Genomic DNA, 17,058 nt, shown 5'->3' with positions numbered 1-17,058 from the left:
AGAAAAATCAATATTTTTAAGGCTACATTTGATGATTGCAAGGAAAATTAAAGAGATATCTCTAGTTTGAGTCTACTCGCAAATGATCTGTTACACGAGTTAGGTGTGTTTGCTTGTAATCGGGGTTTACCCTTCGGCCTGAACCATAAAACCGGGTAGGTTCAAGGGTTCCCCATGATCCAAAAAAAAAAAAAAAAAAAAAAAAAAGAAAATTAGAGAGAATGAAAGTGAAAATTATCTTATAAACTAGTAAAATTTCTTACCATATTTAATAATGATACATTTTACAAGTAATTTTATTTTGCTTTTTAGACCAAAGCTTTGTTTGATTGAAAAGGAAATTAAAGGGAAGATAAATGGAAATTTTCAACTTAAAAAAGAAATTTTTTATAAACATTACCCCATGTGACTATATCACTAACTCTACCCGTTTGATAATATTTCAAGAAACGAGTTTCTGCCGTTTCTGTGGCAGAAACGGAATAAAAATCGTTTGATAAAGTTGTTTCATTTCACTTGTTTCAGAAATAAAAATTAAAATTTCTACCTATTTAGGTTTCAAGAAACTACCGAGGTGAGAACTTGTTTTGCCTTTTTTGGAAATGACTCGTAATCATTCTTTCGCTGGTTACTATCGATTTATAGAAACATAACTTAGCAAACACCTTCAATTGTTGTGGCAGAAACGGAACAAAAATCGTTTAATAAAGTTGTTTCATTTCACTTGTTCAGAAATAAAAATTAAAATTTTTACCTATTTATGGTTCAAGAAACTACCCAGGCGAGAACTTGTTTTGCCGTTTTTGAAAATGACTCGTGACCATTCTTTCGCTGGTTAGTATCGATTTCTAAAAACATAACTTAACAAACACCTTCAATTTCGTTTATGTTTCTAGAAACGAAAATTTATGTTTCTGCCGTTTCTTGAAACAGAAACGTTATCAAATGGGCCCTAAATCATTCCATATTAGTTTATTAAATTTCAATTTATTTTACATCCAAATCCCTTTATTAAAAAATAAAATAGAATAAAATTGCAATTAAACCATATCATACTAAATATGGTAAGAAATTTTAGTAATTTCTACTATCACATAAGATAAATGATTATAATTTTTTTTTTCAATTTTAAAAAATTTCACTTCCCTTCATTTTCCTTTTATTTCCTTTTGTAATCAAACGTAACCATAATAATTACATAAAAATGGGTTCCTAGCTACCATAGACATGAAAAAAAATCATCTACCACGGATGCAGTGATGTGGCGAGCATCCGATGACTGGAACGATATCAGGGTGCATTCTAATGTCGTCTCGACAGTCTGATGCTCCCCGTACTGCTGCACCCACGGCAGACAATCATCGCCCGACATATATAAGAAACCAATCTCCTAATAGATTTATTTATGACAATTCTAGATGACAATTAGGGTTATGCTCTAGATAATTCTAAAATAAGAATAAGGGTTATGCGAGAAAGATATATAGCTATAGGGTTAGTAAAGGTACCGTGTAGGCGTGTACACATCCCAACCACACGAGATTTCTAAGGGTTTTGCTAGTGTGAAGTGTGAACCCATGTGACAAGTTTCACTAGAGTCTTGACTGGGTATTAATAGTGAAGTGTGAACTCCTCTTTGATTGGTGACCAGCGGCAAGCAACGTCCACACCATTGCAAAGCCTCTATAAAAATCTTAAATGAACTGGCCCTAAAGATCCAAACTTTCCCTTTCAGATCCACATACCACAACTAACCCATCTGACCAAGTAATTAAAAATCGCCTTCTCACGGTACCAAACTCCTTCACCATCTATTTAAGAGAATGAACTGCTTCATTCTTAGTGGTCTGGGTTAGAGAGAGAGAGAGAGAGAGAAAGAAAGAAAGAGAGATATCTAGAGAGAGAGTTATGACAATGGCTGATCAGGGCGACGTGAAGGTCTTGGGCGCATGGCCAAGCCCGTTTGTGATGCGGGCGAGGATCGCCCTAAACATCAAGACAGTCACCTATGAGTTCCTCCAAGAAACGATGGCACCCAAAAGCCAACTCCTCCTCAAATCCAACCCTGTGCACAAGAAGATCCCAGTTCTCATCCACGCCGACAAACCCATCTGCGAATCCCTCATCATCGTCCAATACATCGACGAGGTCTGGACCTCCGGTCCTTCAATCCTCCCTTCTGATCCTTACGATCGCGCCACCGCCCGCTTCTGGGCTGCCTACATCGACGACAAGGTATATATATATTTCATTTCTTAGATCTGTTACAGACTTGGGTATAACTCATTTTTGATGATTTGGTGCAGTGGTTTCCGGCTTTGAGTGGGATAGCAAGAGCACAGAGTGAGGAGGCGAAAGCGGCGGCGGTTGGGCAAGTGAAGGATGGAATGGTGTTACTAGAGGAAGCTTTCCATAAGTGTAACAAAGGGAAAGGGTTCTTTGGAGGGCATATGATAGGGTACCTTGACATCGCATTTGGTTGTTTCTTGGGTTGGATCAAGGTGTCCGAGAAGCTTAACGGATTGAAACTCCTGGATGAAGCTAAGACGCCTGGTCTGGTGGGTTGGGCTGAACGGTTCTGTTTGGATCCGGCCGTGAAGGAGGTGATGCCGGAAACGGAAAAGCTGGCGGAATTCGCTAAGATGCTGCATGCTAGGTCCAAGGCTGCTCCTCCCAGTTAAAAGAGAGCCACATCTTTGAGGAGTGAGTGTCAATCTCTGGTAGTTAAGGATTCCGTTTGGTTGCAAGTGTCCATGTACGCCGATCCAGACTCTATTTAGTTTAAAAAGATCACTGTTTTAATTTTTGTTTCTTTTTCTTCATAATTTTAGAAATAAATAAATAAAATTGGAAGTTGGGCTAAAATGGCAACGACTTATTCTTCCAAATTGTAGATTCCTTATAAGTTCTTACATCATCCCCTATTTTTCTTCATTTTGCCTGATTATTCTCTTTTTTCTATGAAATAGTGTTGCACACTTGTTTAAAAATTATAGGTTTGAGTTCTACAAAGTCAAAAAAAAAAAATAATAAATAAAGATTTATAAAGTTTGTTAAGGAAAGATAATTGTATCCACCAAGTTTTCCCAAGGCCACAATGAGCTGACATATATTTGATTGGAATTGAACCCTATTGATTTTAAGTAGAACTAGACATGCTTACCTAAAGGGAAATTAGGAGATTATTAAAAAATATATATATTTTTTCTTTTGTGGATGAATGAAAAATATATTAAAGTAGGAAAAAAAACAAATACAACATACAAAGTCAAATTGGCTAGACTAGGTGAAAACCCTATCAAGCCCTGAAGAGATGAGCCTCAAACCCCTAAGGATTTTGATTTACCATATAAGTCACAAATTATTTTTCTTGATCAAATTAGCCAAAAAAAAAATAAAACTATAAATTAGCCAAAATAGTGCATCATCCGTCACACACTTTTATTTATTTTTTTGACATTTTTGCCCACACATTTATGTCTATGTATTCTCCTGTCCCCACCTTGATACAAGGCTTAAACATATGGAATCGGCCCAAAATTGTCTCCATACTTTCGTTTTCTCTGTCTTCATCTCTCTATCCTCCAAAATGGGTGACTACAACATAATTCTAAAACTCGAATTGGATCAATCAGTATTGATCAGATTGAATTGATATCAGTCTTGATCGATCCTAATCTTAAATAAGGATTATTAAATTTGTGCAATACAATCAGATCTAAGCCAATCTAAATCATTACCGAATTGATATCTTGACCGATCTGAGGCCGAACCCAAATTTAAGAACCCTGCTCTGCAGCCCTCTATCCAACAAATTGTGGTTGCTCTACAGGCCTCTATCCATCTTGTCGATATCTTAGACCATAAAATCCCACAATCGCCACCCTTGTTGATAGAAATTTATTTTTTCATGTCATATTCAATAGAGCCACCAACCAAGCATTATGGAGCTCGATGGCCCCTCATAGAGTTGTTTATCATTATTACACTAGTTTGTCTATCTTTTGCCATGCTATTTGATGAAGACTTATGGATTTATGTCTTTTGTCATCTTAGCATTAGGGGTCATTTATCAAAATGGGTCAAGAATTCAAGATAAACTTAATATATACTAGTAAATCCGAATGCACGTGAGACAAGATTGTGTCTGTCTACGTGCCTTACCAAAAAAAAAAAAAGTATGAGAGAGAAAGAGAGTGTCTGTGGGATAAATCTTTATCAGATGTGCAAACAAAGATAACATGTAAAGTAAATTTTATGATCAATAGAACTCCTTTTAATCAAATATCAAATTCTCAAATTACAATTCAAACTATTCTTTAGGACCCTGCTTGAATTCCCAATTCATGATCAAAGAATAAGTTCTCATCAACAACAACCTCTTTCCTCAAATTTTTGCGTTGAAACTCTACGGGTTTTTCATTTCATATAATCCAAACTATATAACATAAGGGATCATGAAGCAGAGTAATTGTCGGGTTTTTTTTTCTTATTTACTTCTTGTGAAATCTATCCCATCTTTTCCTCTTTTTTCGTAATAAGATAATAAGAGCTATGATCAATTAATTGAAAATTTTAGAAAAGGCAAATGCATTTTCTCAAATGAGAATCTATAATAAGCTCCAATCAACATAGAAAATCATACAAGGCTAAGATATTTAATGCATTGTTGTCTAAGCTTAGATCTCGAGCAGATATTAAGATCAACCTCTTTCCCTTCTCCAATGTCCAACCTACTCAATTTTTTTTTTTTTGGTGAAAACCTGCTCAAATTGAATACAAGTCTTTTCAGTCCTTGAAGCTTTATTTCAAATCACAATATATACTGCACTCTATAAGGTATAAATCATTTTTAGACTGGATTAACAGGCCAATAACCAACACATCATTATAATTTAATGAGTTGGGCAAAATCATGTTCTTCAACTCCAACATGCTGTAAGTTTTCTTACCTCTTCCTTGCTAAACATCATAATAACATATATATATATATATATATATACTGCTACACTAAATACTAACCAATAGAAAAACGGCTGGCCATCTTGTGATTTACACCATTCTTCATAGTGTATGTGCAAATTATGCCCATAACAGTGTCGCAGATCAATCTACACCCGAAAGAAAGTGAATCTCTTCTTAAGATGCAAAGGCAAATTCAATATAGAGGTCATCCGGTTCATTGGCCATGATTTAAAAAAATAATAAAAATTATTAAAAAACAAAAATCAAAGGTGGGTTTAAGAGCGGAAAAAATTCAGCTTCAATCAAATGTTGAAAAGCTAATTTCTGGGTATTGGCGTCTTTGGATAAACCCTTCCCAACATGCCGGTGGTTAATTACAAAAATTGATTAGCTCAATAGGGGCGGAAAAACATTTCTTTCGTTCCATGAAAAAAAAAATTTGCAAGACAATTAACCAAAGAAAATTAGTTATTTTCCATTAAAAAAAAAAGAGAGAAACAGATAAGCATACCTTTGAAGCATTTAGGCTAATATGATTCCATCGACCATCTACAGTTTCTGGTTTTAAGAAATTGAACAAACCTGAAAAAATCACCAAAATATGATTAAATAAAAAAAATATTTAGTCTAACCGCCACCGAATACAATCTAAAGGATAAACCTACCTTGCTTAGATCATTCATCTACAAATTAAAACATCAAGTAAGCAAGCATTTGTTTTTTTGTTTTTTTTTGTTTTCTTATTTAGTTGTCAATAGTTTTAACTGATCTTACTCTGTATCACCCCATTTTGACCATGAAACTGAGATATTTAAAAACCAAAAAAAGAAACCCTAGACTTCCCCACTTTCTCATCATCATCACAAGGTAGTGGTTCTCGTTTTAAATCCAACAACAGGTCTGGACCAATATCATAGTTCCAATCAATTTCATCAATGTAGATACCTGTATCAAGTAGAGAAACGTCGCAGGGGAGCAATTCATCTTTGCACAAAAGTTATTCTTTGGATTGTTGAATGCCACTTCATCAGCTGAAACATTCCACTTTTAAAAGCACATTCTCATAAAAAGGCATCAGCTTCTTGGCTTCCAAGATTTGTCTCCATAGAACTGAACCAATTACCTGATGAAGACGATGAGAAAGAGGTGCAAAACTCCTTTCATGAAAGTACAATATGCTACTAGGACCATTCGACCAAATTGGAAGTTAATGTCGACCCAAGTCAATATGAATCAACCAATACAGTTGATCTATACCGATTCTTAAATTAGCATCAACTTGAGTAGAATATTCACAAACAAACACATGGATCACATAACCATCAGCACGAGATATGAGAAGTTAGAATAAAAAGCATAATGAATGATTACTGAATCTAGTAAACAGATAAAAGAGGAGAGACTAACTTGAATCTAACCATGCTTGCTACAAAACAAAGTTGGTGATATGAAAATAAATCTAATCTATTAAATACTATTAAACGATTGCTAAAAACTTTATTAATCATCTACTAAAATTGAGATAGGTGGTAGATTATATTTGATTTCTAAGAAAAATAATTGTTCAAACTCCGACCCGGAGACTGTTTATTAGGATCCTCCCAATCTTCCATGAAAAAGAAAAATAATTGGGAAAATTCTCATGCAAAATAACCCAAGAAGAGGATCAACGCAAGTTTTCAAGAGGTGTTCTTGCAGGCCAATTTCAGTCATGGAAGAATAATAATAACAGTTCGTCAATTCTTTATAGATAATATACTCCTTCTCTTTTCTTGAAACTGATGAATCACCAAGCAACGAGCAAGTGGGAAACCAAATTCTCTCTAAGTTTTGCAAGAAGGGAGGGTGTAGGGAGAGAGTGGGAGAGAATACCGAAAGTAGAGAATATATAAAACTATACTTTCTATATATATGGGGATGTTTCCTAAAAAAAAAAAATATATATGGGATCGTGAGAGTTTAAGAGTGCGTGAGAGTTTGAAGAAAATAAAGAAACTAATATTTATTTATATACATATAAAAAAAATCTAAATTAGGAAAGCAACTAGGGGAGAGATTTAATAAACATGTTAAGAGGGAGAGTTATAGTAGGACATATTCATCCAATATAATTTTGAGATAAAACAGGAAGAGAGAGAGAAAGAGATTGTGTTACCTAATAAAGGGGAGGGAAGAAACATGAAAGGATGAGAAGTGAGTTTTTTTTTTGGTGAATAAAGTTAAGAAAATATAGATAAAAAATAGAAAGGGTACCAACAATTTGGGAGAAATAAAAAAAAAATTTTTGATAAGAAAAGAGATAAGGTGTTTAAATAAAAATGAAGGATAAAATAGTCAAGCGGAATATTAGCCACAAAGCATGAGTACATACTTTTATATAAGCGTTAGTAACTATTCACCTACATCGACGACCCGTGTAGTGCCACGTACCCACTCATGCAGAAGCTAAGGTAGGTACTTGTGGAATAGATACGTGCAAATGCACATGTGAGCATTTGTTAGGTGACAGAGAAATTAAATGTCTACAACAATCTAAATGCATTCTAAAAATTATCCTTTATAAAATTTATTGATCCAAATTTTTGTAAGGCTCAATCTATTTCAATCTAAATTGGAAAGAAAAGAAAATTAATATAAACAAGGGTTTAAGATACAAAGGAGTAGAAGAATAAAACAAAACAAAACAAAAACAAAGCAGATTATGAAACAAGGCTGATCTAGTATGAGCACAATCTTTGTAAAGTTAGATTACGACCTCGAATGCAACTTCCCCAATTGATTTATTTAACTGTGGGTTCAAATTAGAAAACTTTCAATAGAAGCAAAATCAAACATAAAAAATAGAAAATAACCACCTCCTCCTCAGCAGATTGTGTTTTACTTAAGGATGTGAATTTGAAACCGAAACCGTATCAAAATCGAACCGAGTTGTTTATATTGAAACTGCAAAGCCGTTTAGTAAATGGTTCGGTTCTAGTTTCAAGTTTAAGACCGATTAATTAAATGGATAAGGTCAGTTTTAACCGTTTAACCTGTTGGTTTCAAACCGAATTGACACTATGAAAACTTAACCAATTAAACTATCAAAACCGATCCGATGAACCCGTATAATGATTAAATATTTGATTGTTTTAACAAAACACAATGGTTTAATTTAAGGAATAATTAAGGACAACAGAGGCTGTCCAATAGTCTATTCAATAATTTACTCCTATTATGTAGTTATGTAGTTAAATCCTTACTTGTTCAATGCCTCATTTAATTTGATATAAGATTGAAACATTTATCAATAAAAGCAAATTTTAGTAAGCATGCTAATAAACTAGCAACTGGTTTATAACTGTTTAAAAACTGTATGGAATAAATCGCAATCAAAACTGTTTAAAACCATGAAGACGACATCGTTTAAAAACCATGGAACCGAAACCGTTTAGCGCAACCGTTTAGTAAATGGTGCGATTTTGGTTTCAGCCAAATAAATGTAAACCAAATCGAACCGCATCGTATACACCGAAATCGAATCAATTAATACCATTAGTTTTACTGTGACAGTAATAAGGGAGAGAGAAGTATTATGAAAAGGGAAGAAAAATAGAGATGATTATAGAAGAAGAGAGTGAGTTAAAGGAATGCAAAATCTCATATATTTAAAGAAGACAATGGTCATTAATGGTGAATCAAAGTTGTTTGGCTGGAAAGGTTACCATGAATTCTTTGATGATGGATAGATAGAGGAGCAGAAAACTTGCAAATATGAATAACCATTATTAACAGCGATCCAAAAATATTTGGAGAGAAAGAGAGAAATAAAAGTAACCAAGGATATTCGGTGGTGGCTACAACATATTAGGGTTATTTAAGATTAAAAAAGAAAGAGAATGTGAAGACATATGGTACTTTTTTGGTAGAATGAGTTTTTTTTTTTAGAACAATGTGAGTTTACCAAATAAAGAAAAACTATCACACACCTTTATTATCTACCATGGATTATTTACCAAAACTAACAAGAAAAAAATTATTTCCAAAAAAAAATTCAGATCGTGGGAAAGGGGAAAGTTAAGGAAAGAAAAGGAAAGAGAAGATTTTCTCAATTATTTTGGTAGAACAATATGAGTTTACCAAATAAATAAAAACTATCACACACTCTTATTCTCTACCATGGATTATTAACCAAATTAAAAAAAAAAAAATTATTTACCAAAACAATTCAGATCGTGGGTAAGGGGAGAGTTAAAGAAAGAAAACGAAAGAGCAGATTTTAACAATTAAATTAAAATTGAAGATAAACAATAAAAGTTATAAAAATTAAATAAAAGATAGAAATGGTACAAATAATTTGAGAGAGATTAAAAAAATGATAATAAAGATAAGAAAAGAGAGAGAATTTAAGTAAAAATGAAAGATAAAATAATCAAGAGAAAGGTTAGCCACGAAGCATGAGTACATGCACTTATATAATAGTAGTATGATATATATATATATATATATATACATATTTTCTAGTTTTTTGAGGCCCCGGTTAAAAAAATGTTGTTCTTGGCATGACAAAGAATTCTCAAGGATAGAGATTTCCTTTTTCAGGGCCTTTGGAGGAAGGTTAGGGATGGTTCTCTAATTGACATTGGCAATGATGCTTGGGCACTCAACCAATATTCTTAACGAGGGAATTTCCAGCCATAGGATGGGGAATATTTAAAAGTGTATGGTTTAATTAACCATAAATCTTTTCATTCAAATATGATGTTGTTTACTTCTAATTTATCTCCTATATGAAAGATCAAGCCATCTTCCAATGGGTTGCCCTTCTATGGGAAATCTAGAAGGTTTGCAACTCTTTTACATTTAATTATTCTAACCCTTCTTTCCTCGTCATAATACAAGTTTTCAAACCATTACCCAAACAACTTCCCTAGAATGGACATTCATGTAATTGTTGAGGACATTCTATCTCTTAGTAATGCTTTCCCATATTATATTTTTGTTTGTTCGTCGCTTTCTCTCAATGTGGAGGCTTATTTTTTATCTAGACAGTTTTCCTGAGCCATGCGGTGAATGAGTATATATTTAGTCATTTGGTCCTTTTACCAAAGTAGTCTCTCGAGTCTCAATCGATTTGTTTGGTTTGGCTTTGATTGAGGTTGATCAATTCGATGTGAAAATGGTGAAACCAAAATCAAACCAATAAAAAAATTTGGTTTTAATTTTAGTTCAGTTTGGTTTTAGTTTCTTGTATCAATTTGTAATTGATTGATTTAGGTTTTGGTCCAGTTTGAGTTCGGTTTGTTATACAAATTTATATATTTTTATGAGTTTTGAGTTGATTTTGGTCTCAATTTTGGTATGGATTTTGACTCGATTTTGATTTGACTTTGGATTCATTTGGTTTTCGGTGTAATTCAATCTAGTCTTAGGACCATAACATACCATTATTTTAGATTTATTCGATTTTTGGTGTTACTCATTCGGAATAAGGTTTTGTTGTTTCATCATTTTGTGTTTCTAATTTTTTATTTTTTATATTTTTGGGTTAAAAAATTAAAAAAACATCAAGTAGACACCAAAATTTATCAAAAAAAAAAAAAAAAAACCAAACGTTTTATTCGGTTCAAAAACCTTTTTTTGAAGTTGACTATTATTGGTTGGATTAAGGCATTAAGCGACCTCTAAAACATATAGGCAAAAGATCGCTGTCTTGATTACTATGTCAATAAATAATAAAAAAATGATAATCAAAAAAATCAATTCTTTAATTGCGTGTCCTGCCCAATAGAAGCAAACGTAAAGGCATCAATATGTTCTACTAAAAAAAAAAAAAAAAGCATCACTGTGAATAAGATTTCTGATTTCGCGATCATTTACGTGGGCCCTGTGTCAGGGCCATGCTCGCCAGGCAGTTTTCTTTTTACGTTCCACGTGATGATGATACACTTGGCAAGCGGGAATCAGAAGCGGTGGAGTATCGAAAATCGAAGCAGCTTCGCTTAGCCTTTTTTGAGTCTATTGACGGAGTCGTCGGCATTTGGTGACGTGGATCCTTATCGATATCAGCTGTTGAGCTCTGGATGGAAGAGGGTCTTCTGCTACTGCGTAGTCAGCGAATCCACTGTAGCGGAAGAGAGTTTTTCTGATTTCTTTTACTAGGAAGAAGCTCAGACTGATCAATCAAGAGTGTCCAGAGAAAGGGAGAGAAAGAAGGGGATGGAAGGAGGACGAGGAGGAGGAGGAGGAGTGAAGGTGGATAGATGGGGATACCAGGTGAGAACTTCTTCGGATGCCTGCATCTCCGCCATCAACTCTTATTACCATCAGGTATGTATCGATACAAATCTCCTTTTCTACCCTAATGTTCATTCAATTAGTCTTGAATTCGGTTTATTTGGATGGATTTGAAGCTTCTTACCTATGGAAGAGAACGAGGAGTGATTCTTGAAGCTGTGTCCCATGACCCGGACTGCGTTCTCGCCAACATTCTCGTTGCTCATTGCTTCTCCACCAGTGACCCATCTCGTCTTTCCTATCATCTCGCCGCTGCCGAGTCCCGACTGGTAACTCTCTCTCCATTTTTCCGATTTCCCATTTAATTTTCTCTTCTATTCTTTTTTTCCTAATCACTGTTTCAAATTGTGCAGGTACAGGCCACCCCGTACGAGAAAGCTGTTTTTGACGCCATTTCCTCTTTGATCGCCGAAGACAGGGATGACGATGCTGCTTTTCATTCACACTCGAGTGTGCGTTGGATCTTCAGTTCCTCCTGAATTTTGATTACCTTTTTGTTTCTCTATTTATTAAAATCAATTTGCAGGGGGAAAGTATTTCCCTTTTTTTTTTTCAAAAAATATTTAGTGCTTTATTTTTCTGATGTGGTCCTAGTTAATCCGTTTTCCCTAGTTTAACCTTATAAGATTTCCTCCGTGTTCGAATTGTGGCTCCTTTTTAAGGGCTTCCACTAATGGTCATCTATCTTTCTAGTCATGAAATCATGATCCCTTAAAAAGACATTTTTCTGCTAATTGTTGTGTTTTGCAAGGCTATCTAATTTTTCCTGTGATGGTCCATGTCTCCAGCTGCTAAAACAGTTCCCTAAGGACCTGGTATCTCTGAAGAGGGCTCAAATTCTATGCTTCTACATGGGTCGGCCTGATCTATCTTTGGTCATTGCTGAACAGGTTAATTTCCTTCTGGACCAAAAGAATATCGTAGATATAGTTCTTTTTCTTTCTTTTCTTTAAGTAAAGAGGATTATCAACGAATAATGCACTGTCCTGCCAGCAGTTTCCTGTATGTTTTGTCAAAAATAATATTATTCAAGTGAATTTTGAGCTACATCTTGTGCATCATCTCTAAGGCTTTCAAAGAGTATTTAATTACTTAATTTTTCTGGGCCGTGACATGGGTTAAAATTTCATATTTTGTAAATGAAACAGGTTCTGCCACAAAATCAACAAGAGAGCTACATATATGGCATGCTTGCCTTTCCTTTGTTAGAACTCAGCAGAATGGAAGATGCTGAGAAGGCAGCAAGGAAGGGCTTAGAAATCAACAAGCAAGATCTATGGTCACAGCATAATGTAAGTCAATTTTTTTACCAGGTCTTCCAATGAATACATTTAATTGCATTCTTAGACGTGAATTTTTATCTGCCTTTTTTGATAATGTTTAGTTATTCTTCCAGTCCAGACTCTGCATGCCTATGTTGTATTATTATCAATTTGACTGTTGAACTTTTATATTTTAGTCTATCAAGTTTCCTGCGAGATTGAATATGGTTACTAGTTTAGCATTGAACCACAAGTAATCCTCATGTTTACTTTCTTTCAATTCTTGGATTTATTCATTTGTATGAGAAATTGAGAAACAGGTTTATTTTACCCTTTCACACTATACTGGGTAATCTTCAGTTATTGAATTGTTTCGTTGCAATCTTACTGTTCCTATTTGGGGACTCCCGGAAATTTATCAATGAAGTGCTGACAAACACAAGGATCCATAACGTTTGACATTTGGCTATGGTTGCTGGTCTTGAATCTTTGAATGTGCAAGGCTTGTAGTGAACCAAGCAATTACACGTTCCCTGGCTACCATGTTTCCTAATCTTTAGGATATTTCTTAAGCAATATCATGGTTTATCTGAGATCTTTTGAATTGTTACGTTATTTATTGGAAATATGAATCTTAAAATTTTACTTCTTTTAGAAATGGCCCAAGTACAACTTATGCATGTAATTCAACAGGTGGTAAGAGTGCACTTCATCGGCAGTTTACAAGTGGAAAGTGTTTGGTCCAGTTCCAGGAAGTTAGGAAGACCCATAACGGGATATTTTCACTAATTTTGAACATTTTAACACCATAGTTAAGACTTGAAAGCATTCTTGTAACTACATTTTTATGCTAACATATGAGTTGGACATAGAAGTCTACCCCAAGATTGGGAAGGAAAAAGGTTACTCTGGAATTTCTCATGTACCAATATAAGCTAATGGAATGTTGCCGAGGGATATGAAGAACTGGTCTTTTATCTAAGTTGGTACTTTAAAATATATATATATATATATATATGGCACATACAAGAGGTATTAATTATTGAATGTGTGCAATTTATTATATGTCACCATCTATCTCAGACAATTATATTATTTGACTGTAGTGGCAATGAAATCCCTTGTTTTATATCCAGGGAACCATTTATTGAAAGAGCACTTGGTGTGCACAACCAGCGTGCACAAATAGCACTGTTGACTTTAGCATGACTTGCTGTTTCTTGTTATTTTGTGATGCTTTATCCTTCGCTTCCATTCTTGTACTGAAGAAATTGTAGTCTAGATAGTATGTAATAATTATGAAGAAATTCTAATCTAAAGAATATGTAATAATTTTATACCAATTAGTTAATGGATGGTACCCATTTACTTACCTAGGTGATTTTGCCTCAATGCATCACCTTGGAAGTTGAAATTAATTCTTAATATTGTCTAGTCTGGGTATCCTGATGTACAAAGTTTTATTTTACTTGATCTAACATGTAAATTCCTAGTATACCTGGAAACAATCATCTCTCTTTTGTCTGCAAATATTGAGTGGGGATTTGATTTTATTAAAAAAAAAAAAAAAAAAAAAAAAAAAAAAAACACTAGGGCAGGTTTTGATACAGTGGTGGCTGAATCATTGACTCCCCTACACCTACTGGTTGGGTTAAGAAACTTTTTGCTTATTCGTATGCAGGAAAGCTTCATATTTATTTTACTTATGGATTCTGGTAATGTTGTGGATTCTTGTGCAGTTTTGTCATGTCTTACAGTATGAATGTCGTTTCAAGGAAGCAGTAGAGTTCATGGAAGAATATTCCTCTTCATGGACATCTTGTTCATCATTCATGTATAGTATACTTATTTCTATGACATAAGAGCTTGTTATGACTTCAGTCATTTAGCAAATTATTTAGTTTTTGAGACAGCTAAACAATTTTTATTTTCAGGTACACACACAATTGGTGGCATGTGGCTATTTGTTACATGGAAGGCTATTCTCCAATTACCAAAATCTTAAGGATTTATGATGAAAATATCTGGAAAGAGTTGCAAAGAAGTGATGCTGTTTGCCAAGAGGTACCTTACTAATTATCATCTTCACCACTACCAGATTGCGCTCTCATTACACATTGCTTCGATGCATGCAGGTGTATCTGAATGCTCTGGGTTTGCTGTTGCGGATATATTTACGGGGTCAAATGGGTTTCTTCGGAGATCGCCTAGAGATCTTGACAGGCCGTCTAATGGATCAAGTGAGTAAGAGTACCATTTATCAATTTCAGATAGTCTTATGTGTAGAAGTTGGTGATGCTACATGCAAGAGCAATATGATCGTCATTGTTAGGCACAACTATAAATCTTTTCGTGATTGGCAATTGGAGAATTTTAGAAGGGAGCGGGAGACGGGAAAATTGTTGTTAGTGCACAGACTCTGTAAGGGGTGACTTCTTTAGAGAGACTTTGGCTTTTCTAAATGAGTATTTGGTACAGGAATAGTTCATCTAGACCTTGATTTTGTAGCCACGGTGACTTGAACATTTCAATTTTCAGTCCAATACTGTAGTTTGGAAATTTCTTCTGTCAGTGTTTGCTTCTTTCAGCTTGTTAAAGTGAGTGATATATAATTTAATTTATCAAAGAGTAACTCCATAAGATAGGTGTTGCGACTCATGAAAGATTTACAATTGGAGCTACAGGGGAAACAATTCACCATATCCGGAGATTGTGATTATTAAAAAGTAAGGGGGTGGGAACCAGTGCTTGTCACTTTACAAATTGGAAACTCCTATCCTCTACTATGCCACAACCTGAACTGTTAGATTTGCAATTGTAAGTAAACCAATTATCTTATAAAAAGATATATTTTAGTCTCATCAATGATCCTAGTAGGACACCCACCATTTACCATGCCAATATGAGAACCTTTTCTGGATTTCCACCTTGCCTTGGATACATGTTGTGGGTGACTGTCGGCTTTATCCATTGGCCTAATTAACCACAATGGCCATTCCTAAGTCACTAATATAAGCATTAGCCTGCATATCTGTTCTTATACATATTTGCCTTTACAATTTAATGCTGTCGTTTTAATAATTTTGTGAGTATAATTCTATAGTTTCTTTGGTTATCATCTTTACTATATCATTTTATAAGGATCAGTTGCTACTTTAAGTTGGAGGGTGGACCTTGGTGCAACGGTAAGGTTGCTTCACTGTGACAAAGTGGTCACGGGTTCGAGTCAGGAAACAGCCTCTCCACAAAGTGGGGACAATGCTGTGTACATTATGACCTTCCCCAGACCCCGTAATGGCGGGAACCTCGTGCACTGGGTACACCATTTTTTAGTTGCTACTTTAAGTTGGTTATTATTTTTACAATATCATTTTTAACGATTTGTTGATACTTTAAGATACTGTCAATTAACTTTTCTACCTTTCCTGGATGGCACGTTATCATTTGACAGTCCAATTGGAATGTGGAATGGCTCCTTGATATGTTGATACTGTGGGCCTTTGGTAGTGTGAAGGAAAGCAACAAAGCAGAGGATTTGCTAAATGGCATGAAATCCAGGTAAATAGGAAAAAATATTTATTTTTTCGTCAAGTAACTAACATTCCATTGCCAGTGTTCTTTTTTTTTTTGGGTGGGGTGGGGGCATGGCAATGGTGAGGTTTAGGGTTTTATAAGAATGCAAGGAAACCCGAGCCAACCGGCCTTGCCTCAACTGCGGACCACCAGCATGTTTCATGGGAGTGGGTTGGAGTTGAATTGAGCAATGTCTTAAATGGGGTGGGACCAGGTTGGCTGAACTGCGCATTTGTCCCACCCAAGGATTAAAGTATCGATATCGGTCGCCGTATCGGTCGATCAAAATTAAGATACGTATCGGAGGGTATCGTATCGTATCGGAGATACGCATATAAATAGATATGAAACACCTTTTTAAACACTTTTGCATAAAAATTTTGTTAAAAAAAGCTATTGATAACATGTATTATGTATAAACACTAAATTGAGGGTATCGTACTAAGAATTCAATGTTTGTAGTTGTCCATGAATGTAAAATCCTTGTTCCCAACCTTGATTTTCACTTTAATTAGAGAGAAATATGGTTGGCAGCAACTTTGGAACAAAAACCCCTCAAAAAATCGTATTTTCTGAAAAATACCCATCTTGGCCATTATATGACCGTAGCGCATTGTATCGGTACATACCGATACTCACCAATACGTACCGATCGATACTCACCGATACGTACTGATTGATACATACCAATACTCACTGATACGTATCAATACATACCAAAACGTATATTTCGCCTTGATTTTATATTTTCCATAGAGTATCAGTACGTATTGATAGTGTATCGGTGCATATTGGTATGTATCGTAGTATATATATCGATATGAAAGTATTTTAAAAATTTCATGTATATGTATCGTATCGGTGTGTATCGTATCGGTAGGCTAAATTTAAGATACGTATCGAAGGGTATCGTATCGGTATCGGAGATACTTTAAACCATGACGTCTCCCACCCTCTTGCCATCCCTTTTTTTTTTTTTTTC

The 17,058-nt window shown here is 34.7% G+C and overlaps 2 protein-coding genes across 2 annotated transcripts in view; both read left to right on the top strand.

The window, feature by feature from the left end:
* The first annotated feature begins 1,768 nt into the window (after positions 1 to 1,768).
* Positions 1,769 to 2,888, top strand: LOC122075676 (glutathione S-transferase U17-like). The gene is made up of 2 exons (XM_042640799.1): positions 1,769 to 2,235; positions 2,307 to 2,888. Exons 1-2 carry the CDS (start codon positions 1,909 to 1,911, stop codon positions 2,679 to 2,681), a joined length of 702 nt encoding a protein of 233 aa, XP_042496733.1. The 5' UTR covers positions 1,769 to 1,908; the 3' UTR covers positions 2,682 to 2,888.
* Positions 2,889 to 10,901: 8,013 nt separating this feature from the next.
* The window catches only part of LOC122077352 (tetratricopeptide repeat protein 38), an 8,890-nt gene continuing 2,733 nt past the window's right edge, over positions 10,902 to 17,058 (top strand). The window contains exons 1-9 of the mRNA XM_042643275.1: positions 10,902 to 11,274; positions 11,358 to 11,510; positions 11,595 to 11,693; positions 12,030 to 12,131; positions 12,390 to 12,533; positions 14,243 to 14,337; positions 14,438 to 14,567; positions 14,639 to 14,743; positions 15,955 to 16,061. Of these exons, the coding sequence (XP_042499209.1) occupies positions 11,164 to 11,274; positions 11,358 to 11,510; positions 11,595 to 11,693; positions 12,030 to 12,131; positions 12,390 to 12,533; positions 14,243 to 14,337; positions 14,438 to 14,567; positions 14,639 to 14,743; positions 15,955 to 16,061 (1,046 nt within the window). The 5' untranslated portion in view covers positions 10,902 to 11,163. The remainder of the gene's footprint in view (positions 11,275 to 11,357; positions 11,511 to 11,594; positions 11,694 to 12,029; positions 12,132 to 12,389; positions 12,534 to 14,242; positions 14,338 to 14,437; positions 14,568 to 14,638; positions 14,744 to 15,954; positions 16,062 to 17,058) is intronic.

Source organism: Macadamia integrifolia, chromosome 4 (genome assembly GCF_013358625.1).
Source record: "Macadamia integrifolia cultivar HAES 741 chromosome 4, SCU_Mint_v3, whole genome shotgun sequence".
NCBI lineage: Eukaryota > Viridiplantae > Streptophyta > Magnoliopsida > Proteales > Proteaceae > Macadamia > Macadamia integrifolia.
This window is presented reverse-complemented; position numbering and strand designations above follow the sequence as displayed.

What these genes read in the sequence shown, in the direction of transcription:
- LOC122075676 (XM_042640799.1), top strand. Translation starts at nt 1,909, where the DNA reads ATGACAATGGCTGATCAGGGCGACGTGAAGGTCTTGGGCGCATGGCCA. An exon ending in CTGCCTACATCGACGACAAG is followed by an intron (nt 2,236 to 2,306) that starts GTATATATATAT and finishes GATTTGGTGCAG; the next exon opens with TGGTTTCCGGCTTTGAGTGG.